We start from the raw sequence: 27475 nt of genomic DNA, 5'->3' as shown, positions 1-27475 counted from the left end.
AATTTCCCAAAAATATAATTTTTGAATTGAATTTTTTTTCCTAAAATTTAATTTTTTGTGAATGATTGTAGACTTTTGAAATTTATTTTCCAAAAAATGTAATAAATGATTTTGTTTGTGAACTGCTGTAAATTTTTGAAATTTTTTGTCAACAGCTCTGGATTTTTGATTTTTTTTTCCAAAAATTTTTATATCTAGTTAATATCTATGGATTTAGGAAAAAATTTCAAATAAATGTAACTGTAGAAAAATTTTATATTTGAAGTTTAATTTTAGAAATTTTTTTTCAAAAAATTCATTTTTTGTGAGCAACTATGGATTTTTGAAAAAAAATTCCTAAAAATGTAACATTTGAAAAATTTAATATTTGCAAAATTTAATTTTTTTACAAAAACTTTTAATTTGGGGGGGGCGCCCAAATTTAATTTTGCGGACGCCCCTGACAAGATTTACTACAAGATCCCCATATCAAACTTCATAGCCTGAAATCGAAATCGAATATCGTTCATATTAGTATTGGGTAACGCTATGTTAATATTTATTAAATTTAATTTATGGAATTTGCATTATTAAGATTATTTTAAGGAAAGACTTGATTGACTGAGTATTTAGGTGTCTTAGACAAATTAAGGTGAATGACCCAACAGTTTCATTCCATGTTTAGGATTAAATAGTTAATTTCTTGACCTTTCATAATACTTCACTTTGAATTTATACCTACTTTTTTTCTTAGGTACCTTAAAAACAAGAAATAACCTCTCCATAAAAATCTTTTTTATTTTACCAATTAATGTAATTCTTATGAACATCGCCATTAAAATATCATAGTACCCAAAATGTACAAAAAACTTAAAGAATGAATTGACTACAAAGTCATATTATACAAATCTATAAACTGAAATATGCATAGATACGTTAAACACTCTCGTAATATTCAGTAGGATTCCAGTCCAAAAAGGATTCATCCAGGAATAATAGATATGACGTAAAAATATATATAGATACAATTTTCAATTAATTCTTCTAATTAAAAACAATTGACATACCGGGCCGTGCAGAATTATTAACCGATTTTTGTTCAGAACATATCGCGTACAATAGTGACATTTCAAATTTTTAGAATAATCAAATAGTTTGTGATCAAATTTAATCAATGTAGCCACCATTTGACTCAATGACACTGGTCAGGTGACGTCTGAAGCTGCCACAGACTTGCTGGATGTAATCGGCGTCCATGGAGGCCCAGGCCTTGTTGACAGCAGCCTTTAAGGCATTTATGTTCTTGTGTCGTTTTTTGCAGGCCTTGGTCTCCACGTGCGCCTAGATAGTGGGTTCAGATCTGGGCTCTGAGGGGGCCAGTAGTTGGAAAACCCAAGGAGAGTTGCCGACTATGGATTTGATCCACGGAAGGACCTTGGACGCCAGAATCTTCACATAATCCTCCGCTGTTAATCTGTAGCCAGTGGGGAACCATACCGGCTTCATGGCCTTCCCGTTGGAGGCCACGAGACCCAACATCATCACCGAAGCAGGGTACTTTGTTGTTGCCACATAGCGGTCCTTATATTGTACATCTCCAAAGCTAACACCGCGGTCATTTTGCCTGTTGAAAACAGGATCGACCGTAAAAGTTTTCTTATCTGAAAAAATGATGATGCGTCCAGATGAGCTCTTGATATCATTCAAGATTTTCTTGGCACGCTCAAGTCTGACTTCTTGCTGACGTTCAGTTAGCAGAGGGCGTTCAGTACGCCTCAGGGACTTTCCTCCAGCCCTTTTCAATGCCCTTGAAACAGTTGATCTCAACGTTCCCATCTTTCTGGCCATGTCGGCAATGGACCTGTCGGGAGTCCTATTGAACACTACCTTTACTTGCCTTGTTGAGACAGAGGGCTTCCTGCCAGCACCATAGGAATGCTTGAGATCACCCCCAGCCTCCAAGTGCTTGTAAACGTTGTAAATTGTCTTCAACGAGGCCCCAACCTGTTCCTTAATGTTGTTATGAGGCACTCCCGCTCGGAGGAGGGCTGCAATTTCGATCCTCTTTGTTTCCTGATTGGACATGGAAGTTGTTACGCTCTCACAGGAAGGATTTTTGTTTATTTTAATCGTAAAAATACGAAACAATCAGATTGGTTGCCACAAAACCTCTTCAAAAGTATATTTACATCATCGGTAAATAATTTTGCACGCCCCGGTATATTGCAAATTGTTATCAATTTGAATGAAGATACGATAATAGGTTATTTTTTATAGTCCTAGAAAACACTCAAATAAAACATCTTATTTGCAAAAACAAAAAAAACTAAATTTTTTATTGGACAAAACTATTGTTGAAACTCGGTCCAAGACCGATTACGTATCGGTTCGGCCCTAAAGGATTTTTTATAGACCGATTTGTACCAATATTTCGGTTCAGACTACAATCAAAGCTAGTTTATTGAAATTTCATCGTTTTTAAATCTTGAATTGATTCTTCGGTCTCACCATATTGAGCGATTATCTCCACTATCCAGATTTGAGTTGTAAAATATAATTTATGCATACGTTGTTGTATCGATGTTCACAATTTTAAAAACAAACGTGACAGCTTCAACGATTTTTCTAGAGAATCGGTCTAGACCGAATTTTAAATGGTCATCCAGACAGGGTTTTTTTGTAAGGCCGAAACAGATTTTTTTTTCTATTGATCTAGAAAGAACTTCTTTAGATGGCCGAATTAGTTCAACCCGACGAAATTATTATAGTCTAAGAACGTTGAAAGATTTTCAGTCCAACCTCCAGCATTGGTATACATTGCATGAATGCTATCACTCTGTTTCGTTCCTCTTCTCTCTTGACTTTGTAAAAATATTTGCAAAGTCAGTTTCTAAACAGTTTTGTTTATAATAAAGTCAAATAGACATTATATGTGCCTGTGTAAGATTTCGTTTCACAGGGTCTAAGAACTTTACTTTATTACTTAGTAAACTTGTAGCTTTAAAAATCTAATAATTAGTTCAAATATTCAATATGTTTGTTGATAAGAGGATAGCATCAATATCTTTTGTTAGTATTATTATATACTAACAAAAGTCATTATGTACCAAAAATAATACACCTGGCAAGGAACTATCGAACTAACATGACACTAATTCAATTTATCACTTATTCTAATTTCTATCCTTGGATACAATTTACTTTCATTTTTTAAATCAACGTGATGTATTCACTAGTGATGGAACAGTTTATTGGAATAATGTTTAATTTGCTTTTCCCATTCTGATTTATTACTCCCTAGGTCCCTATTGAATCCGGAGTAGAATTGGGAATCAAAATCGTAGTAATTTATGATATGTCCTTGTGTGACTTATATTTATTTCCTTGTTTCTATTGTATCTGTTCAAAGCTAATCTAATGAAATATTATGATAGCTACGCTGTTTTTTTCCAATATATTCCGGAAATTGTGAGGGTTAACATGTTAAATTTCGAGTTTCTTTTTTTTTTACACGCTCAAATTGCTTACGATTTCCAACCCTAAATATGTATTCTCCTTTTCTTTTCTTTTTTAAAATGACATACTCAGCTTTAGCTACACGCTCGTTGCTTCATTTTTACTTCCAAAAATGAATTTTCCACAGATAAACAGACAGACAAACTTTTTTTACTAATATAAATATGTAGTTATTAGGAAATCTATTTTAAAATGAGTCCATACAATGGAACTAATCGGGGACTGAGAGAACCGATCCCCTTGTCTTGAACACACCTCGATACAAATCGTAGTATGAATAATTTGAAGTAGATTTATTGCATTTGAGTAATTATATATAGTTAGGGTGAACAGATACCTATAATTTAAAAAAAAATATGTTGATATGACTTGAAGAAGATGGTAAAAAAACACTGTATCATTAGATGAATATGAAGGACATACGAAAAGTTTTGGAATTATAAGGGAAAATAAGTTATGATTGTAAATTCAACGATGTAAAGTTAGAAACTGATCCACGATATTTACATACTTCAATATTGTTATTGCGTAAAAAAACCCTATTTTCTTGTCTTATTATTATCTTAAAAGTAATCAATGATTTAAATAATGCGAATACAGATAATGTTGCCGAAATTAGTTTTGAATGTTAGGACTGTACAGTAATTTACAATTAATATTCCCCTGACTATTATTCAATGTAAGAAATACAATTCCTGTTCAGCTTGCTGATAAAAAAAAAACCCATAACCATTTGAAGAATATTTGAAAGGAGAGTAGCTTAGTTGTCATGACGTTTCATTAAATTACATACAAGTAGTTATGCGATTAAGGAAATAAATTGACTCTAGTATTGTTCATCTCCTAAGGAGATATTGCAAAAATAAGTAATATAAAGTAAAATAATATTACTTACTCTTGATTGTAAGTAATGAGCAATATAACTGAATTACTTTTATACGAAGTGATATGTAATAAGTAACTTATTACTCAACTAAGCAATATTACCGAATACTAACTAAGACAATATGATACAAACTGAAGCATTCACCATATTAATAATTGGAAGATCCATTTTCCTTCATAGACTGACTGAACCAATTATTCTAAGATTATTTGGAGCCCCTTATCAGGGATAAACTGTAGTGTACAGTATGTAGTAACCTACAGTTTATTCCTTTACTAATGATGTTGTAGTTGGTTGTATAGTCCCCAAAATGGCCGACATCAACAATACAGACGTCACAAGAAACGTATACGTACCTTCTTTTAAGCAGAATGATAAGGATGTATGAACAATTTATTTGATTATTAATGAAAATATTTATACCTAAATGTACCTTGGCTATGTTTGATGAATTCACTTACTTATGTACAGCAAAAAATTAATTTGCAAAAATAATAATAATAATAGAATGTGGCTCTGAATAGCACTCCCTGCTATTAATATTATAATTAATTGAGACATTTAGATAATTATACGCATAGATCAAAGGTACATAAATGTAAAAATAGTTAGTTATGGAACTAATTTGAATTCAAAATGTTTTTATTCTGCAGAAATCTATTTATTTTATTTTTGGTTATGAATGTCTAAATAAGTATATTTCAAGTAGATATTATTTTGTTATTCTTGCAAAAATACAAAAAACAAAAAACAGAGAAAAACATATTATTATTCATTGTATCAAAGTACTACAAACATTCAAAACTCGTTGGCTTTTAACAATTGGTAAAGGGTTAGTAGAAGGCAAGCAAGCAAAACAGAATGACTAGGCATAAAAGATATGAAATTGCATTGTTCAAAATGTACATACTATTTATTCATTAAGTACTTGCGTATATTCATACAATATACTAAATATATTGTGTTCCACTTGACTGAAGGTCACTAATGTGGCTTTATGAAAAATAAATGATATCTTTTTCTGAGTTAGGCATTTACCACTATAAAAGCAATGCATTAGGATATGACTTATAATAGAATCACATCGATATGGATTTTGTGGAGCTGATAACCCGCAATGATTAGTAATAAATATTCGAAGGTTAAAAAACCAATAACTAATAAATCATCCGATTTAATTTTCCAAATTAACCTTTGAGATCCCAGTTGTATACAATTAAACAAAAGTCATAGAATTGGCAACAATATAATTTTCATCATCGCCCAAAGAAAAATAGCTCTTTTTAAATGGTCAGATGAAGTTGCACAGATTAAGTATGACTTGTAAGAGGGGTGCCCCTAGGAAATATGTGGGAGGGGCCAAACCTCCCCCCCCCCAAAAAAAAAAGAATTTTTGCTTTTTGCTAGAAAATATATTTTATTTTTTTTTCAAATGATTTTCAAATAATTAAGCATGGGTTTTTGAAATTTTTCTGCAAAAAATTTAATACTTGAATTCTTTTTTTCAATAAATTTTATATTTAAATTTTTCTAGAAAAAAATTCATTTTTGTAAACAACTGTAGAATATTTATATTTTTCTCTACAAAATTTGATATTTGGATTTTTTTTCCAATAGATTATATATTTGAAATTTAATTTTTGAATTTTTTTGAAAATAGCTATGGATTTATGAAATTGTTTTCCAAAAAATTTAATTTTTTTAGCTGTGGATTTTTGAAATGTTTTCGGAAAAAATTAATATTTGTAATTTTTTTTCAAAAAATTTAATTTTTGGTTTTTTTAAAAATCCTTTGGACACCTATGAGTAAAAAATATACTCTTACAATTACTCCATCTAACTTAGAAATTGTCTTCAAAGTCCATGTACAAGAAATATATTTCCTTCTCTAGGAGCGACCTTGAATCGAACATATGCACATTGTGTTTATGATAATAATTTATCCTGAGCGAGTTTTCCTCTAAGTTACGTCGCTACATTGCAATTTTCGAATTTTTTGACAATAAATGATCATTTATTTTGAAAAAATCATGAACATTGAGAGTTAATATGGATGTCACATGTTTTAAACTAGATTATTTATGGGCGAAAAACTACCAAAAAATGTTAAAGTAATTTAATACCTTTTTTTTTCGTTTAATAGGTTTCAATAAAATATTGGTAAGAATCGGCAACTTTGGTCAGTTACTGATTAATCTAAAACTGTTTAAAATCGATCGATTTAATCGGATTTCCAACGCCCTAGTATATTCCTAGGAGCATAGCTTGCCATTTAGAAACCCCCAACAAAACATCAATGTTACTCTCCGCTCCGTGATGCATGAGCACACATACACTTGATTACTATTATTTAGACCAGGGGTTCCCAAGGTAGGGTCGGGAAATGTATTCCAAAAAACAAATATAATTTTATGCATTTTTTTTAATAATATATGTTAATCTTACAATAAAACCATGTAATTGGTAGCTGAGCTTTTTTTTATTGTGCTGAATAAGGTCTCAGTCTAAAGAAGACAGAGGAGCATAGCAGCAGTTTAGTACAATACATCCTTCCTGTAAAACCCCTCTTCAAAATAAGAGTCACTAAATAAATAGCTTACACATTTATCATTTGTTTGGGTTTTTCTCCTTTTTCCTCCATAAAAAGAAACATTTCCTTTTTTTATGTTATAACACTAGTTAGTGACCGTTCAATTTGCAACAGTAACAGTCACGCGGTAACTCGCCAAATTTTTATTTTGGAAACAGGTGAAAATGATTTAACAGTTTTAAGGAAACGTTTGATCAGCTTGCTTCACGTGAACGAGCTCTGATCTCACTGTGTGCGTCGGTCGAATGAGCCGGGCCCTTCACCTGTGTGTACGTGCACTGTCTGGAACAATAGTCACGCACGCACATAGTGCATGTGAGTGGCTGTGCGCAACAGTATAAACCCCCTTGAGTGTGGTTGGGGGTTGTTGGTCTCTGGCACCGCTATTTTGAGGGTCGCAGGCTGAAAAGTTTGGTAACCCCTGATTTAGACTAGGGGGAGTCTCCAGCATTGGCCAGAGCTATTAGTAGATCTCTATAAAATGTAATCTGCAGGCATATAAAAATACAAGAAATCGAAAATTAACGTGACAATACTCAAAATGTGTTATTTACTTTATGAAAGGGCAAATATTATTTACTTTAAATTATTATTTTTTTTTAATCAACCTTAACACCTAGAAAAATGTTTCGATTCATCATGCAAAAACAATCATTTGACTCTGGGCAGATGGCAGGATTTTCTTTCATAAGGGTATTTAATATTGTAAATAAAAAATTTCACAAACATCTTATTTCTTTCGACTCTAGTATGAACTGACTTTTTTTTTTTTTTTTTTTTTTTTTTTTTTATGGAAATAAGTTTTTCAACAATCCCAAAAATACGTATGGTCTTTCTTTATTAATTATTTGGTTCATTTTAAATCAAATGACGGTTTTTTTAGATAAACATATTTTATTGTATTGTGTCTCTCTTCCGTGACAATGACGATATCTAATTTAATGACGTTTTTGTTGAATATTTTTTCAAAAGTTCTTCATGTCCATTTTTTTTAAATAACTTTGTAAATTTTTAATTGAAATTCTCTAAGTCATAGTCGAGATTAACACTCGTTAGTCACCTTAAATAAAATGATTATTGTTGAAAAAAAAGGGACGTCCACGGGATAATATTTTGGGTCGAGCCTGGTATTTGATTGTATTTAAAAAATTATTTTTTTATGAAAAAAATAGGAAATATTTTTTTTTTTTGAAAAAAAATTTCAAAAATTAACTTTCTAATATTATATTTTTCGGGAAAAAAATTAAAAAATCCACACCTAATCTCAACAAATTATACTTTTTGGAAATCAACACAATTCCACTCCTTGTATAGCAAGGACATTTATGCCAGAATTACTGCGATGTCCATACATAATTCTACTCAAAGTCCAACTAGGACGTAAACAATATAATTTGATAATCGAAAAGTAACGTCTTTTTGTTGTTGCAACCTAAAAAGGTATTTTTTTAATTTTCCAAAGCTATCATCATTATTATTTTATTCTTGAAGAGAGAACAATAGGAATAAAGTAATCAAATGTGCAAAAAAGATGCAGAATAACATTGATATTATTTTCCACAAAGCTTATAATTCCCGGGAAAACCTACATTGTTTAATCTCCGTCATTCATGAGCACACACACTAGTCATTACTTCATATTACTTGGATATTCTCTCTTCAAGAATGAAATAAGGATGATAACAGCTTCGGAAAATAAATAACCATGTTCAGGTTAGAACTAGGACAAGTACTTTATGATATTTTATACAAACTCTAATAATGATAGTTTATCATCTAAATAATCACTATAACTACAACAAGTGTATTATTTCACCACCATATAATACACGTAAATTGGATGTGCTTTTTAGCTGGCTCGTTAATTTGAAATTCGGTGTCTGAAGAATGAATTTTCTTTTGCAGAGCAGTTGTCATTATTATTCCATTCCTGAGTAGTGAACATCCTTTCCTAAATAGATTCAATTATATTCAAAACCTGTTTGAACGTTCGTGAGGGCTCATGAAAAGATGGAGCGTAACTCTAAGGATTTGTTGCAGATATATAATTGTAAGTCCTTGTTGGACTCAGAGTAGAATTGGGGATCGACATAGGCGTAATACTAGCAAATTTCTTGCGGTATGTCGTTTTCTCCTTCCTCCCTTGTATCAGCTGATTGTAGCTGATCTAAGGAAACGTCATGAGCATTATTCTTTCTCTCCTCCAAAACTTTCTCCAATTTGTTGGGGTTACTATGTTGATTTTTGGTTGTTTGTTTTTTTAATGTCCATTTCACACTGGATTTTCACCTTTGTTATACATATTCTTTTATATGTATATACAGTTGTCCTCAAAATTGTTCATCCTCTTGTTAGTTTTTGGGGTTTTATATTTTTGTGAAGGAACTAATGCGATTTTTTTTAAGTTTTTTTTCTGAGTTATATGTGACCAACAAATGAAAGTACTTAACCCCAGAATATCTTAATTCCATGTCCCTCCAAACTTGTAAAAAAAAATCATTCCGGAAGGTCAAAAAAGATCCCCGTGCCACAACTGGAGGTACCAACAGGAAAGTTATTCTTCACATACCACCAAGGTAGTTATGAAAAAGTTCGAGGACAATTATGGTAAAGAAGGTCTCAGCTAAAAATGAATTAGTGTAGGGGGCCTTGGCATAGTAAAGTTTGGGAAACCCTGGCTTAAGAAATATGATAATTATGATGTTATAGAGCCCCGACATACTTAGTAGCGGACCTGGATTCCTAATCCACCCCACCCACTTCCCTCTTTTATTTATAACGTCTGGTGCCTAAAACCCCTTTTCTAGATCCATAAGAAGACCTCAGCTATTTGGAACTCAGATAAAACTGTATCACTCTGGAACGTAAAAAAATCATTGGAAAACACTGCAATTGCACAAAAAAGAACTCAGAAAATTGACTTATTGATTAAAGCTAATTTATTTTTTATATTATATATTGTATTTTCTATATACATTCTATATAGAAACAAAAGCACAAGAACCGAGACCGATGCGAAATATATTGAAGTCTTGGTTCAGATCTTGGTTCGACTTTGTCGGTTCCGGTTCTAGTGATTCAAGAAACGGAACAGCTAGACCGATAAGGCCACAACCTTCAATTCTTTTCTCACATATAACTCATAAAAAATGTGGGTATGCTAGCTTTCATATTATAGGGAGGCTTAGGCCCAAAAATTATGGACACCCTAATATAATTACTTATATAAATAGGTGTATTATATTTATATGGCGACCCCACCGTATGTACGTATATAATAACAATGAATTCAGGTATATCTTACAGCTTTCTTTCATCCAGGTGAGTTTTTCTATTCCGAGAGAAAAGATCGATAAAGGTTTTTTTTTATATTGGCAATAGTAGAGTACATACATTGTTTTGTTGTCTACTTAGATGTATAATTAAGTTATTGAAGTAATCAATATGACAGATGATGTGGAAATTACAGAAATCAAAAGATCCTCTGGACTTCTTCCTTTACCCATCGAGGACATCAAAAAGAAGAAGAAAAATAGCAAAAGGTATGGTTTTTAAATGATTAATTTTTATTAGCTGTCAAATTAAACTCATTTATTCTATAATATTTACTTGCTCTTTTTTGGATATCTGAATCGATTCCAGTCAACATTTCCACGAACATGTCATTACATAAAGTGGTTCAAATTACTCAAAAAAGTTTAAGAGGAATATTATCTTTATCACCAAGCAACCCCTCCCCCCAAAAAAAAAAAAAAAAAAAAAATATATATATATGTAAGCCTCCGAGAAGCCCCTGACCAACATACATTCATGATATGTATATTTATTATTACTCATTTTCATAAAATAAACTTTCGTAGCAAGAAACGCCGAGAGGAAAAAGAGCAGTTAAGTCCTCCAGTGAAAGGGTCACAAATTTTTTCAAATAAAAAAGAAACGGAAGGGATCACTGTCAATGATGTGGATGACAAACCAGAATCCTCATCCCCAAAACAAAGTGAGGATGACGATCTCAAACGGTTTGAAAATATCAAGGTTTCGACAAATGATGAAAAGAAAAAAAAGTCCAAGAATACTCGAAGAAAGAAAAAAAAGATTTCAGACTCTACTTTTTCTCTGGAAAATGATTTTCAACCAGAAGTTCTTCGTGATTTGCAGGTAGCCAAAACTCATCCCTTACGTCTTACCTAAGGGTTTAAAGCAAGAATAATTATTCTATTTATTTTCTTTAGGATGACATACAATCTGATGACAATTTCTCGATTCATCCAGATGAATGGAATCCTCACCTTCATCCTCGGGTTCTCACTCCGAGTAAGCTCTCAAGTAAAATATATGTAGAGAAAAATCATGGATTCACAAATGTATCTCAAAAGAAAGTCATTGCCTCTCAATTAGCATTCATATCGGATGGACCCATTGAGTCGGGGCCTCACAAGTCAAAAGTGAGGAGTACACCCATTGAGCTGGCCCTCGAAACACAGAAAATGTTTCATTCTTTGTGTATTTTTTGTCATGGCCTCTTGGGTGGTATCGCCTTTTGGCAGATATTAACTGTACATGTACCTGGAGAGTCTGGATTAAAATTTGCTAGAAATTATTCTCCAATGTCTCAACCCCTTCAAGTGATATTCTATTTGTTGACTGCCATTTGTACAGTATCTGTTTTTGACAGGTAAGAATCACGTATGTTATGTTAGGAAAATAAACTTGAACAACATGCACATTTTACAGTAATTTATTAACCTTTGTTCTAAATACATAGATACGACGTTACAAAAATTAATTTAAAGCGGATTCAATCCATGGTTACTTTGCAATCCGGAGGCTTAGCAGTGTTGATCTATACTTTTTCTCTAATGGTTACTTTATCTACGACTAGATTGGATGATAAATTGAATCTTTATCAACTCAATGCGACCATGTTCAACAATGAGGAGCTTGAGGTAATAATTTGCATTATGAGCCATATTACATATACTGATAATAATGAATTACTTAACGTCCTCCTCTTATTCGATAAGTCCCCTGAATTCTTACTTTTTGCCTTTGAGCAGGCTGAATAAATTTAGGAGCTCTATTATTGGTAGTGATGGGTGCAGGAACTCGTGCTTGTACAGGTGATGGTGGGAGTATAGTCGTAGGGGTTGTTGAGCTCCTAAGTGAGTTTGGCCTTAACTTGCTTCTGACATTTAACCTCTTGAAACCTCCAATGGATGTGTTAGCCTCTTTCTTTTTGTTAACATTTTGGATTTGGGACTTATTTTTTGGGATTTTAAATATGCAAGAGTAGCCTTCTTGTGTATTTCCACACACCAAGTTGTTCTCTGTTTGTTTGTTTCTTTTACCATCTGTAAGATGTCGGCAAATATAACCTTCTTCTGAATCTGTGCACTTGAAATTGGCTTGTCCAAAGGGTAAAGGACTTTTATTTATTTTAGGGGTATTTTTGATAATTGATTTAGGAGTAAATCCACGGGATGTTGTCGTTGACACTCTTGGAGTTGTAAGAGGAGTTGTGGAGGCCTGGTCAATGTTGACTATTCTGTGGATAAAGCTGATGTATTCTTGAACCCGGGTAAAGTAGATGGGGATATTGGTCTTTGATTTTCCACAAAGTTTTGGACCGAAGGCATGTACTCCTCCAACAATCCATTGTGTCAAGCCTAAATCATTTTTGAATGGACTCATGAGAGGGCCTCCAGCATCCCCTCGGCAAATAGAGGACTCCTCCTTTCTTGAACATCTATAATAAAAATGGACTCATTGTCTCTATTGATTAAACTGGAATAACGAACCTGAATGTGGATTTAGCACAAATAGTGTCAGGAGCATCAAATTCGTCATATCCGAAAACGAGAAGATTCTTAATGCAAGAACCCTCTGGAATTATGTCCATTCTGAAAGCTTGTAGAGAGAGGGGAGCCTCGTTCCCACTTCGGATATGACTGAAACCACCCACATAGCCAACCCCTCCTACATCAAATATATCTTTTGATTTGGAATCTGGCAAACAGGCTGGAAGAATTTCTGCTCTAAATTGAATAGGCTCATCAATTAAAATGACGGCAATGTCGTTGCCATCCCTTACAGCGTCTCTCATATCGAAATCTGAGGGTATGAATATATCCCCAATCCCTCTCACAACATCGACATCATCCGGGATATTACTCCTTTGTTTGGTTTTAGGATTAATAAAATCTGTTCTGTTGGAGCGACCAAAGTGAAGCTCATAGAGTGCCACACTTAGGATTTTACATTTATTTCCACATGATTCATGAAAAAAACAATGGGCGGAGGAAAGGATATGACGATCCGTGACTACGACAATCATAATAATGAATAGCAAATTAGATAACTTCCTGATTTGAACCTTTCTGTCAATGCATTGAGTCATTATCATTGTTATAGAGATTTGCTTTGAAGGTGAGAATTAAATGCATTTACTGTATTTGGTCTTTAAAATAATAATAAAAAATTGTCAAACTTTATGTATACAACATAAATACATCAGACTACGGAGGAATCAGAAAATTGACTCTTAAAAAATAGCTGGAATATGTACTTACTAGTGTTGAGACCGCATTTTTTCTAGATCACGGTTTAAAATCGTGAACCAAAATAAAAAAAGTAGACTTCAACTTCATTTTCTAAAAAAGAGGCTATAGATTTTTGTTTTTTCTAGACCGAATTTAACTAAATGACTGGTCCAGATCGAAGTTTGTACCAATTAGTTAAAAATAATAGCGGTCTCTGATTTCGGGTCCCAAAAAAATCATAGGATCTCTTTTCTACATAAAATCCATTTTTCCTCATATTTATTTTGTCAAAAAAATGACGGATCAAGGCCTATTTTTTATTTTATTTGTAGACGGAATTTAACTACGGTACCGAAGCTTGACACAATTGATCAAAATAATAAGGCCCGGGTCTATAAATTTCAGAACGGTACTCAAAACTAGTATTTACCAATATATAAATTAAATAAAAGGAACGAAAAAGACTGTTCAAAGTTGTATCACTATTTCAAGTTTTAGAGTATGTTTTTTTGTAAGCAAAGATGTTGTTGTTGAGGAAATGACATTATTAGGGAAGTCAATCAAAAAAGTATTCGTATTTTTAGTATCAATTCCTTATTTGATTTATTATTAATAAGAAAATAATAGTAAGGTCCAGATTGGATGTACTTAAAGGGATATCAAATAGGATGGAAGTCAACCCATGCACATATAAAAGGATTATAAATTAATTGATTCCAAGGATAATTATCTCTTGTTTATTTATTACTCTTTGAACGTTGTCAGGCCATGAAAAAGTGAGGAAAAATAAATAAATAGTTGTAACTGGATGAATCTAAGTTGCATTCTTTAAAAAAAAACATAAAGAAAAAAATGATAAAAATGAATTATGATTAACAATGAATGTAACAAATCAAATCAAAAAGAAACAAAACGATATTTTGCAGAGAAAGAGAGGAGCTAAATACTAATAAAATAAATATGAATTGAATGTTCATACTCAGAGTTCCTGTACACCAATGGATTCCATCACGTCCAACTATAGAAACTTGCCATGGATAGTCTGACGAGGAAATGGAAGTACGGCAAGTAGCACTTCGAATAAGACTTGAATCCGAAGGGATTCCACAGAGGTCTTTTAAGTCATTTATGTTATAGGCGCTGATTAGTGTCGAATCCACGACTATCATGAATAATAAAACACACAAGATTATGTTCATGATGTCGCCATGAAGGGTCAAAAGCAAATGGTCATGAACATACCACTAGAACTGAGCAGGTTAAAAATTTACAATAGATAGTAACAGCACATTCTTTAAATGCTTGATCTTTCGGCGGCGGGCGCTGCTTTTTTTTCTTCTGCTTTTTTTATTATTTTTTTTTGGTAAAGTTTAAAAATTGTACTTAATTATTATTTTTTATTATCGTTGTTCTCACTGATAAATTTTGATCAAAGAGTATAGTACGATGTCTTTATGACGTAACTTTTGGGATCCTGCACAAAATATGATAACACAATAAGGAGAGAGAGAGAGATCAAAAAAAAAAAAAAAAATCGCGGCTTCACTTTTTATTTTTAAAAAAATTATTTTTTCTTCATGGTGGAAATAACAACATTTATTTTTAAGTGTTTTGCTAGTAGTAACTAAAATGATATTATTTTTTTTCTTTTCCTTATGTAGGTAATGGAGAAGGAGATAAACACTTGGAAAACACTGAATCTGTGTAGATGTATATCCGTCATTCTAGGTTGGATCATAATTTCCGTAAAGCCAAATACGGATTTGTTGTATAAGCATTTAAAAGAGCTTGCCGACTACTCTTCAGAGAAATAATTATTCGTATTAATGAGCTTCGCGTGTTTGATTAAATAGTTTTACAGACTCTTCAAATAAACTAAGATCCTCATTTGGTTTAAAAGTGGAGGTCAAATCATAATCACTTAAATTGCAAAGTCTTCGTCTATAAAAAAAAATTGAAAATTAATAAAATAACATAAATATGTAGAACTAATTGTTGTCATTAATATTAATAATGATTCAATTTATGAACATTACCTTATCGAAATGTCCTTTCGAGCGGATAAGGCTTTACAATGTCCACCGAGATCTGTAAACAAATGACTTCTTTGATCGTTACGCTTTTTGCGAATGACGTGGAATCCTGGAACGGGATCTAAGAGCTGAACTTTTTCGGCTTCATTGGCCGAGTTGGCATCTGCAATTAACTGATCATATTTGTCTTTTCCTAAATATTTCATTGAGAGTCCAATACGATTCAATATAGCCACTCCAGTCCACTCCTTACGCGCTGAGCCTGGAAGAGAGGGTTTGGCGGCATCTGTTTTAGGCGTTAGGAGTTGACTCCAATCCACTCCAAGCACGTCAGCTATCTTAGCCTTGACTTTAGATTCCTCATCCATTTCATCAGATACTTCCAAGTCCTCGTCGGATATACCCTCTAATAGGTCATTGCTTTTTTTAGTCCTTGATGGAGAACGTTTTGAGGAGTGAGGAGCCCCCTCTTCATTTCCACCGTTGTCCTTGTTTAAAATATCTTCGTCAGAGTCACCAAAGTCAGAAAACGCTTCGCCTCCATAGTCTTCTTTGTGCTTAGAAGAATGTTCTTCCGTCATTTCTCCTTCTTCCAGCAGTTCTTTCTTCTTCTTCTCACCCATGCGAACGTTATTTTCCTCGTGATGAACTTCATCGTCCTCGTCGTCCTCATCTTCATCTTCGTCATCCTCGTCGTCCTCATCTTCATCTTCGTCATCTTCTTCTTCATCATCCACATCCTCTTCATCCTCATCATCTGAATGAGGAATACCACTATTATCATATTTGGAGTTTTCTTCTCCCCCTCTCTTTCCTTTATGATGGGAAGAAGAAGCGTTGTTGGATGAACCTAAATCATCATCTCTATGCTTGGATGTACATCTTAGATCACTACGATCATGACGAGAAGATCTTGAAGCCGGGCCTCTAGGTGACTTATCACGACTAAGTCGTCTAGATGAAGATAAGAGTCTATTTTCTCTTAAAGGAGGTGATCGATCACTATTCCCTAAGCGTGAGGAACGAGCAGGTGATGATCGTCTTCTATTAGAATCTCTATTCCAACCCTCATGGTGCTCACCATATCTATTACTATCAATCCGAACAGAATTCCCACCCGATAAAATTCGACGTGAACTATTGTTAAAACTATTGTTTTTTCGACGGTTATTGGTTGTTGTATTTTCAGAAGTCCATTCATCTTCATAGTCGTCTGCTGCTGCTGCTCCTCCTCTACCATTGTTTGAGGAATTGCCTTGAGACCGATCAAAACGATCCTCATTTCCACCACGCCCTCTAGAACCGAACCCTCCTCCTCTTGAAGAAGAGGGTTCGTCATAGTTCGTATCATTTCGTCTTTGATTGTTCGTGTTACGTGGTGGGTCACGTCGGCGATCGTGGGAGTTTCGACTTCCAGTTGAGGAGCGGTGATGATGATGATGGTGATGATGATCATTTGTGTTATTGTTGTTGTTATTATTCACATTAACATTAGCATTATTATTACCGCCTCTCATATCACGATCCCTATTAAAATCACTTCCTGCACTACCTCCTCTATGATGGCGATGATGTGGTCCATCGTAGTCCTGTTGTTGATTATTGTTGCGAAGATCTCTATCACCAAACGTCCGACGCCCCTCTGAAAGGGGGCCACTTTCACGTTTCCTTTTTGAGGAAGGAGATCTTTCACGAGACTTATTTCCAGCATTCCTCATTGACGGAGAATTTCGAGTTAATCTATTTCCATAAGGAGAGTCACCCGCCGCTGTTCCTCCACCTCGGCGGGAGCTGTTGTTGTTACGTCGATTTGGAGAACGGCTATCGCTATGTAGGTTGTGAGAATTATTTCGTTGAGGAGATGCAACTCTTCTGGATGAAGGAGTGATAGGTCGGCGATCCAGAGACGTTGGTCGTTTGTTTTTAGAGCCTACGACCAACCAACCAACCAACAAGGAGATGATATATAATTTAGTTTTTAGTCAAAAGAGAATACTTACGAGATTTCAATGGACCCTTGGCATCTCTATTCATTGATGAAGACGAACCTCGAGGAGAAAGGGATTTTCTCCGGCTACCTCCTGAGCGATTTTTAGGTTCTAGAAATGAATGTTGTGCAATAATTGAAAAATATCCTAGAGAAACTATATGATTCTTACCTTCTTCTTTTCCTAGTGAAGGCATGCAGTAGAACCCAAATTTGTCTCTTTCGCTCCCTGTTTTCAATACAGTGGCTGCTGCAGCTACTTTATTAGGGGGGAACATCACTTTTATCTCGAGGTTTACTCTCGGAACGGGGCCTCTTTGGTGGAGGAGGCCTTCTAGACGGACTCATGGCAATCTTTTTACTCTTCCTTTTTTTATTGTTGGAGTGATTATTTGAGGTAAGGAGTGTGGAATTACTACTGCTCTTTACCATCAGAGACTTGCTTTTATTGTCCGTTCTAGCAAGTCTTGAGGACTTTTTCATGATTTTAGCTGATTTTTTACTGAAAAGCAAAAGGTGTCAAGAATGAGAGTGGTAAATAGGTAATATGTGTACGCGTATTTGTATATATAATAATATCTATAATAAAAAGGGAGAGCTAGCTACCCAGCAAGTTTGGATTCCTTTTTCTTCATGATTCGATCATGATCACTACTCGAAGAACTTGATTCTCGCTTAGTATGGTGAGACTTATCCAGTGATTTCTTGCCTGAGGATTTGAGGGCATTCAACTTCTTGGGTATGGTATGAGGAGGTGGCTCTGTAGAGGTAAATAAATTAGAATGACGTTTGCTAGTAGTTTGAGAGTAAAATAAGAATGAAATAAAAAAGCAGTAACACACCAGAAGAGGAGTCCGACGAAGAAGATGAGCTTGATGATCCTGAGGAATCTGAATCAGAGGAGGAGGAAGATGAAGAAGACGATGAAGAGGAGGAGGATCGTTTGTTGATATTAGCGGGAGGAGGAGGGGGCGGCGGCTGCTGCTGCTGCTGCTGTGGAGGTGGATTAATGGCCTTTTTTTTATTGGCTGGGTCCTCTTCATCGATTTGCTTCGCAAGTTCCCTCTGAAGAAGCTGTCTCTTTTTTTCAAGCATGAGTTCGTCGTCGTAGTCGAGATTTTTTTCATCCCAGTTCTCCCAATCTGGGTCAATGATGGGAGAAGCCTCGTCTCCGGGTCTCTTCTTGCTATTGAGCTTCTTCCTGGCGGCTATAGGAAGGATTTGTTGCTGTGAGTGCTGATCCTCTCGTTTGGAAGGAGAGATGAGGCTGTGGGAAGAGGCGAATTTGCATTTGGACCCGAACGGACAGTGGCCGCTCTCTACCCAAGGACGACATACATTTGTGTTCAATGAAGAGGAGACGGGGGGAGGGAGGCTGGCGGGGGAGGAACCCTTGCAAGGGCCGGTGGGCGTCTTTGTGCCGAGTCGGGAAAACACTGAGGGGCGGTGCCGTGAGTCCGGACGAGTAGAGGAGGACGAGGCGCTCGAGTGGTGGTGGTGATGGTGGTGCGACGAGGAGGAGTGATGATGATGGTGATCCACGGAGATTTTGCGTTTAGAAGTCATTTATTATATCCTCGGTGCATGCTCCCGGGCACTTGGCTGCATGGATCCACCTTCTCTTTCTTTCTTTCCTTCCTTCCTTCCTTCTTTCGCCTTTTCTATATTCTGACTCACACTCCAGGGACTCTCCAGTCTTCCTTAGACTTCTAGGGGAGCTTAATCAATTCAATTCAATACAACAAAAATATCTTCTATTTCTTTGCTTCTCCTCTTATCAGCTTCTTCTAAGCAGCTCTTGCCCGCTGCTGCTGCTGCTACTACTGCTGCTTAGCTTCATTCTTCTTCTCTTTCCTTTTATTTAATTCAGCTTTGCAGCAACAGCGTCTCCCTTTTCCTTCTTTCTTTCCGTCCTCTCTCTAGAGCAGCTTATTTCTAGTTATTCGATTCGAGCTCACATACAGGCTCACTCCCTAATAATTGTTTGACGCATTCGAAGTACGTACATATTCATATAAGCTATTCATACTACCTACAAACAACCTCTTTTATTAAGTGGACTCTTGGGACCAAGTCCACTCAACTCCCCTCTCCATTTACTAATAATAATTATTTATATTATTTTAATACCTTGGACAAGTCAAGAAGAATTTACTGTACTTGTGTGATATTTCAATAATTGAATGTAGTATTTTCACAGACGTCATTAATTGCATCATAATTGAAAGAGATGCCATCTTGAGGCCTCAAAGTTGATATTTTGACTACATCAAATAAAAATGGACAAATTTCCAGATCAACTTGAAACTCCATCATTGGCTTTAATAATAAAAAAAGACTTAGATCTGCGTGTAATTTACCTGATAGAAATGATAAACACTGATATTATAGTCAAATTAAATCATATCTACTAAAAATACATCAAAGTGACTAGATTTGTACAATTTTTGATTAATGATTGGGAATACAGATAAAATAAGGGATTGAAAGACGAAGAATTTTCTACTCATACAATCTGCATGTAAAAGTTACAACTTCTACCCAACATATAAAAATAAATATTATATCTCTCACATAGAATTCTATAGCTCTATTCATAATATTAATATATTAATGAAGATATATTTATAATTTAATGTTCAAAGTTTACTTTTATAAGCTAATTTCTTTAACAAGTCCTTCCTCCTATCCTAGTAAGAAGTTGCGTAAGATTAATAATATGAAAGGCCGGCCCATCGTTACAATGAAATTTCTTTTATTTTCCTCTCTTCACGGACTGTAGTTTTATTTCTTCAATCCTGCATCCAACTAAAGAGTCCTTTCATTTCTTAGTGTTAAACTCGTGGTTCGTTATTCATTAACCTTTATGAATGATGGTTTTTATCCATTTTGTAGACCCATAGTCTCAAGCCTGCATGACTGTTTCTTATTTTTTAGGTCATCACAGGTGGTAGCAAACATCATGGGGGATTAACTTATAGTCAGAGGGCGTTTACATATGTTCATATCCTTGTAAGCGATATAAATAGTTTATTAGACTATTTATTAGTTGTAACAACTTAAGGATATGCTAAATTATGGGTCGTTGTATGCATTTCTAGCTGAAACGTATCATTTTAATTATAAACCATATATTATGATGTATTCGATATAATTTTTAATTATCTTTATCTCACTGCATCCTTTAATGGAGATGTTCCTCTTCTGTTATGAGAAAGCAGATGAAAATCCTTGGTTTCTGAGCTCTGAGTACTATCAATTGCTCTTTAGGCAGTGAAAAAAAGGAAACTTGCCACAAACACCAAAATTTCTCTTTTTTTCATTACTGCTTTCCTTTCTTCGGTTTTTAGAGTTCCAAGAAATGATTACGCAATAAGGCCTAATATTCATTCATGAAAAAAAAGAAAATACTTTTTATAACTCAAAAGATGAATCAGTTTACTAGGTCATCAATTCAAGATATGTCTTCTTCTTAAAATGATGATTGTGATGCTTTTTAGTTTCCATCACTAGAGGAGAGAGTCAGAACATTGCTAGATAGCTTAAAACTCTACATATTCGGGAAATCAAAATGAAGAAGAGCGCAAACATTGAAATGAGTAAGTAGTACATTTAACATCGAATTGATGCAATATCCAGAAACTGAGCTCCCACCAACTTTCCATCCATCCACGTTTAGAAAATATTACCAAAAATTGAAGACAGGGCAAAAAGTGTACGAATCCACAGAATCGAACTGCTCTCCTCAATGGTTGATACAGTAGATTTAATATACTACGTCTTTTTTTTACGGAGTAGTTATTATTATGATAATTGCATGTTGCTGTGGAAATGGTAATAAGGACGAGGACACCCCGGATTCAAGAGAACAGGAGCCACTTCAATCCGGGAGAGAACAAGCTAGCATGTCTGGCCAAGGAAGTGTAATACCGGGATTTGATAACACGCTAGGTTGGGACGTAACTCATGCTGTGTAAATGGTTACTATCAACGAAAATTAAACAACGTATTTTCTCCTATATTAGGAGCCTCAACTAATGCTTTGTATACATTCATAATTTCGCTGATCGCTTTATTATTGTCTATTTTTTATTTTTTTTTCTTATTTTTGTACTTAAAAAATTAAATAAGAATTATGGATCCATAGCTAATGCTGACTCCATTTGATGCTCTTTATATCAATGCCATCTTGAAACATTTCCCATAGGGGTGACATCTCACGGAGTGTTTCGACCTCCTTTATGCACATTTTTGTTGTATAATCAATTTCTTCTTCTGTCGTAAACCTTCCAATGCCAAACCTGTCCAAAGACATATGTTTAAATATCAACATAAATTATATATACAGAAAGAAGTGAACGAACCTAATGGATGAATGAGCCAAATCTTCATCGGCTCCAATTGCTCTGAGAACATAGGAGGGCTCAAGACTTGCAGAAGTACAAGCTGAGCCAGAACTTAGCGCTACTTCTTTGAGAGCCATTAGAAGAGATTCGCCCTCAACATACGCAAAGGACAGATTTACACAGCCAGGATAATTTAATACAGGATCTCCATTAAAAACCACATAGGGAAGAGCATTGCTTATACCATCAACTAGTTTTTTACTGAGCCGACAGATCCTTTGATGATCATATTCCATTTCCTTTGCAGCTATTTCACATGCAGCTCCAAGTCCAACAATGAGTGGAGTGGGTCCAGTACCTGAGCGTAGTCCTCTTTCTTGACCTCCACCGGATTGAATAGGTTCCACTCGAACCCGGGGACGTCTTCGGACGTAAAGCGCTCCGATTCCTTTAGGGCCATATATTTTGTGGCCTGATATCGACATAAGATCAATGTTCATTTTATTTACATCAATAGGGATTTTCCCAATGGCTTGTGCAGCATCTGTATGGAAAAATACCTTGTGTTTTCGACAAATTTCCCCAATCTAATTGAAAAATGAGAACAGAACATGAAAAGAATTGAAATGAAATGACAAAATATGAAACGAATGGGTATGCACCTCTTGAATGGGTTGAGTAATTCCGATTTCATTATTGACGGTCATAATAGAAGCTAAAACGGTTTTAGGAGTGATGGCTGCTTCAAAGGCTTCGAGATCAATTCTACCGTTACTCTGAACGGGTAGATAAGTCACATCGAAGCCCTCAGACTCCAATTGCCTCCCAGAGTCGAGCACACATTTGTGTTCCGTCTGCGTCGTGATCACGTGGTTCTTCTTGGATTTGTAGAATCGGGACACTCCCTTCACGGAAATGTTGTTGGACTCTGTGGCTCCAGATGTGAAAATTATTTCCTTGGGATCCGCGGAGATGAGGGATGCCACTTGTGCCCGAGCCTTCTCCATCGCGGCCTCCGCCTCCCACCCGTAGGCGTGAGTCCGGGAGTGAGGGTTCCCGTAGAAGGACGTCAAGTAAGGCAGCATGGCGTCCAAGACACGAGGGTCCAAGGCCGTTGTGGATAGCCCGTCCATGTAAAGGGGACGGAAACTTTCACTCGCGAGGCTACGAACCAGAGACTTTGAGGGAGAACGAAAGGAAGCCAGGCCCAATTTCCACATTTTGAGTTCAATCCAACGGAGTGAGTTACTTTGACTTTCAAGTTACTAGAAGCAGTTACTCCTTAATAATAAATAACCAAGAGAAATCAACTTATATAATACAGAAAAGTGAATATAAGATTATAATTTATATAATATCACAAAATATTTAAAGGAATGGGATGCGAGCGACACCTACACGTGTCTATATTAACTATAGACAATCACTAAACCTTTTTTAGTGACATTTAAGTCATTACAGCTAGTTCTAGCCATTCTAGCTAGCTGTCATTGATTTCACTCATTTTTCATTCTCTGCTTCAACGCTCACGTAAAGCCTTTTAAGACCATTTCTAGGTAAAGATGAACAGAATAATCAAACAGATCAGCCATATCTTTACACAAGGTGAAAAATCATACCACCTCTCATTATATAAATTACTAATACTAATTAGTTGAATTAACTGGGTAGTGACAATGAATTAGAAAATTTATAAATGACACGTGACTTTTTGTCCCTTTCCTTCCTCTTTGTATTTGTTATAGAAATGAAGGTCTCTGGGGTTTTGTATTTTGTACAAAACGAACACCCAACCTTTTAATAATAATAAAAATTAGTAGATTAAATAATAAGCTAAAAAATTGGTTTTCGGTAAAAAAAATATGCCATATAAAGATGAGGTAAATATATATATGTAATTTATTTATTTTTTATTTACAGCCCAAAATTTAATAGATATATTTTAGTCAATTATAGGCTTCATATTCAAATTTATAGAATGAGTTAAAATACCCAATAATTTTAGCTATAACTTAGAACCTTTATTTGTTTTAGATGACTTGTATTGGCCATAATATGGCCTGTCGAACAAAATCTATCAATTTATCCTTCTTTTATTGTGACAATCAATGTTGTCTACTTTAAGTACAATTTGCGACGCACCTAATTGTATAATAACAATAATTGGATCATTGAAAGAATACAAATATAATCCACACTCAATCATTAGAAAAATTATTCTAGCTTGCTTTGGTGTTGAGGGGGTACCATACCAGGAATATTGTGTTTGTGAAATTGAAGCAAGTGTGAAGAAAGGTTGTGTGATTATTTTATAGCTGTACGTGGTATTGTATAAAATCGGTCTCTATGAATCTCAGCTGAACGAAATATTTAGATTCTAATTACTAATTCTATTGAATAATAGACAACAACTAACTAGCGTCTAACTCCAAACTAACTCGGAATGAGCGAATGAGTTTGGAGGAGAAGAAAGGGTTCTGAGAGGAACTGTGAACTGAGGTGGATATGTCGAATCACTACGATATCCCTGCCTGGGCTGGAAAGCCTCCCACCGGCCTTCACCTGGATGTGATGAAGGAAACGAAATTAATTCAAAAGCTAATGATCGATGATAAGAAATGTTATTTGTTTGGTCGAAATACGCAACTGAATGACTTTTGCATCGATCACCAGTCCTGTTCTCGTGTGCATGCAGCTCTGGTCTATCATAAACATCTCCAAAGAGCCTTTCTCGTGGATCTGGGAAGCAGTAAATGATAAATGCAAGGCTCTTTCCCAAGATTCTCCTCTCATTCCATGTCTTTCCTTTCATTCCAGCTCATGGAACCTTTGTAGGGAGTGTTCGAATTGAGGGGAAGAAGCCTACACAGCTTCCTGTGGACACGCGCTTCCATTTTGGGGCCTCAACGAGGATGTATATTATTCGGGAACGTCCCCAAACGGGTTCTCGTCCCATCATGGAAGAGATTGAAAAGTCTACTGCCGACGGAAGTGGTGGTCTTCTGGGTCTTCCGGAAACTGAAACGGAGCTGGATAATCTTACCGAGTTTAACACGGCACATAATCGACGCATTACCGTCCTTGGCATTCCAGATGAATCTTCAAATACTCCGAACAAAAAAAGGAAAAAACTTCGTATTGTATTTGCAGAGGATGAGGACGTCATTAATCCGGAGGACATTGATCCCTCGGTCGGAAGATTTAGAAATTTAGTTGAAACTACTATTATTCCAAAAAAGGTAGGTGTTTCTTCATATCCAAAAACTTTCATATTCTCTTACAAAATATTATAATCCTCATTACAGAAACAAAAATTCGATCTGGGTCTCATGGGATCTCCCGTTGGTAATCGAAAGCATACTTTCCATACTCCTTTGACAGTGAATAAAGCAAGTGGACTCTATGATGGTCTTGAGGGGCCGTCACATCTAGCAGGATATTCTGCTACTCTATCATACAAACTAGGCCTTCCATTGCCCAATCCTGCTCCAGACATTGAAATTGCCCCTACAGTGACTGAGGAACCTATTGTACCTCAAGTTCAACCATCTGCACCTGTTTCATTTGAAGAAGAAGATCCAGATGAGCCCAAAAAGAAAAAATATGCCAAAGAGGCTTGGCCTGGAAGGAAACCTACTCCATCCCTTCTGGTCTAAACAAACCACCAACCCCTCACCCTTAAAAACAATTTTTCTTTGTTTTTTTTCTTTTCGTTTTTTTATAAGGAATACGTTGTTCCTATCTCTGGATCTTTCTACTTGTTGTGTATTATTTATACTTAATATAAACACCTGAATAATTATTTTTCTTCTTTAAAATAATTGAATAACAATTACTTATTACCAATACAATTGTGCGTATTAGAGTCAAGACAAAATTGTGGCGACTACTAACTTAGAGATTGACTCTATTTATAAAATTATATAATTTATTATTATGAATGGCTTATACCAAACACTAACGAGGGTTGGAAGAACAAATTTATTTAAAAAAAAAATACATTAGTCGTCATAATAATCAGCTACGCGCACTAAATATATCATTTAATTTTTTTTCGAAATTAGGACATTTGGAAAACTTTTTGTGAAAATTAGATAATTAAAGAGATTGACAAAGGACTTGTAACAGAAAAAAAATGACAGAAAAGAAAACAAAATTAATACAAGACGAATACTTATTTTCATATACTACTGAGAAATATTCACAATGCACCATGCATGCGATATTGTTATTTTTCTTTAGTCAGTAATACAATCTTTCTTATTCAAGTTTTTTCATTCATTAGTTATGAATTTGCCGAACATGATCCGTCTTTTCTGTATCATTAATACAGAGAGCATTTTCCAAGCGATAATGTTTGCTTTGTTACGGCAACTATGATCTTTGCTACTATTAATCGAGCCTTCCACCTCCATTTGCTGAGTTGTGGCAGCTGCAAATATAGATTAATTGCTTTCCGAATCTATAACTAATTTTCGCTATGTATCGGTTATTCCATATTACTTGATAGTAAGTACGTACAAATAAAACTGCTATATATAAAATATCTGATGGTGCATAGGCAGGGTTGTCCCACCCCCCCCCATCCCCATCCCTCAATATATTCATATAATCCTGTGGACACCCCTGAGAGGGGGACTTTTATTAATAATTTTTAGGCATTCCGCATATTACATAGGGTATCTTAGTAGTTCAGAGATTTTTCAATCCATTAATATTTCTCCTTGAGATTGGATGGAAACTTATCTAAACATGATATATTCTCAGTCTTTTTATACCCCAGATTACCTTTTTTAAACCCCAGGTAATACAACGATCTCACATTCTCAAAAAACTTAATAAATTTTAAGAGTGAAACATATTTTACAAATAATAAATTAACTAATCCATTCATGGTAATATGTGAACTATTATGTTTTAGAAAAGAAGAGGACGACTAATTGAACAGCATGAAAATAAAATATTTTATCTTTACCCATGGATAATATGTAAAGTAAAGGAGTCAAGTAATTCTACTACCTTGAGTACTTTAATGATAATTTATTATTAATTTATACCTTTTCTTATATAATCCATACTAATCAGGCTTGGACATTGAACAGAAAAATGAATGGCTCTTTCTGTTCATTTTTTGAACGACGAATGGAAAAAAAATATTAACTGCGTCCATTTTAAAGTTCATTTTCTTATTGCTTTATCACTAATTTTTCCAAAGATTACTACTAGGTTTTTTTCTTGATTATGGTTCTAATTATAATTTTTATCGTTGATTGTGGCTAAAATATAGTTTATTTAGACCTTTTTTTTTAAATCCGTTGCTTCATTTAATTGCACCATTCACTGTAAAATAAGTCACCTTAAGATAGGCTTCAAAAGCACAAATATTTTGTAATGGATCCAATAAAAGGTATAATGGACATTAAAACATTTATTTATATCTATTAACTTGTAAAGTTTTTATTCAATTTGTTTATTCTAAGTATATAAATTTTAACCCGATATTAGCACCTTCAATCTTTATTATGGCACAATATAAAAGTACTTTGTTTTAATTTTTAAAATCTCCTTTTCCTTAATATCTGTCATTCATTGTCTGGAG

At 34.7% G+C, this 27475-nt stretch overlaps 5 protein-coding genes across 6 annotated transcripts; 2 read left to right on the top strand and 3 right to left on the bottom strand.

The window, feature by feature from the left end:
* The first annotated feature begins 10342 nt into the window (after positions 1-10342).
* LOC121118236 (transmembrane protein 237) lies at positions 10343-11691 on the top strand. The gene is made up of 3 exons (XM_040712796.2): positions 10343-10513; positions 10832-11129; positions 11204-11691. The coding sequence occupies exons 1-3, from the start codon at positions 10416-10418 to the stop codon at positions 11648-11650; spliced, it is 843 nt and encodes a 280-aa protein (XP_040568730.1). The 5' UTR covers positions 10343-10415; the 3' UTR covers positions 11651-11691.
* Positions 11692-11693: 2 nt separating this feature from the next.
* On the bottom strand, positions 11694-15279 carry LOC121118235 (uncharacterized). Of its 2 annotated transcripts, XM_040712795.2 has the most exons (4): positions 14490-15044; positions 12770-13292; positions 11970-12717; positions 11694-11911 (listed from the first exon to the last, which is right to left on the bottom strand). In XM_040712795.2, the coding sequence occupies exons 1-3, from the start codon at positions 14707-14709 to the stop codon at positions 11970-11972; spliced, it is 1491 nt and encodes a 496-aa protein (XP_040568729.1). In that variant the 5' UTR covers positions 14710-15044; the 3' UTR covers positions 11694-11911. The 2 variants fall into 2 exon arrangements, with proteins under 2 accessions (XP_040568729.1, XP_040568728.1); XM_040712794.2 differs by having other exon boundaries at positions 11694-12717; positions 14490-15279.
* Positions 15280-15333: 54 nt separating this feature from the next.
* On the bottom strand, positions 15334-19343 carry LOC121117161 (uncharacterized). The gene is given in 7 exon segments (XM_071888103.1): positions 15334-15451; positions 15547-17473; positions 17544-17642; positions 17703-17804; positions 17806-18032; positions 18137-18290; positions 18373-19343. Coding segments are annotated over 7 exon segments (3351 nt in total). The 5' UTR covers positions 19097-19343.
* Positions 19344-20965: 1622 nt separating this feature from the next.
* On the top strand, positions 20966-25678 carry NiPp1 (nuclear inhibitor of protein phosphatase 1). The gene is made up of 4 exons (XM_040712752.2): positions 20966-21129; positions 23911-24625; positions 24694-25115; positions 25182-25678. The coding sequence occupies exons 2-4, from the start codon at positions 24382-24384 to the stop codon at positions 25530-25532; spliced, it is 1017 nt and encodes a 338-aa protein (XP_040568686.1). The 5' UTR covers positions 20966-21129; positions 23911-24381; the 3' UTR covers positions 25533-25678.
* Nfs1 (Nfs1 cysteine desulfurase) lies at positions 21578-23304 on the bottom strand. Its single transcript, XM_040712189.2, has 3 exons — positions 22539-23304; positions 21895-22463; positions 21578-21831 (listed from the first exon to the last, which is right to left on the bottom strand). Exons 1-3 carry the CDS (start codon positions 23094-23096, stop codon positions 21678-21680), a joined length of 1281 nt encoding a protein of 426 aa, XP_040568123.1. The 5' UTR covers positions 23097-23304; the 3' UTR covers positions 21578-21677.
* Positions 25679-27475: the final 1797 nt, after the last annotated feature.

This window comes from Lepeophtheirus salmonis, chromosome 5 (genome assembly GCF_016086655.4).
Source record: "Lepeophtheirus salmonis chromosome 5, UVic_Lsal_1.4, whole genome shotgun sequence".
NCBI lineage: Eukaryota > Metazoa > Arthropoda > Copepoda > Siphonostomatoida > Caligidae > Lepeophtheirus > Lepeophtheirus salmonis.
This window is presented reverse-complemented; position numbering and strand designations above follow the sequence as displayed.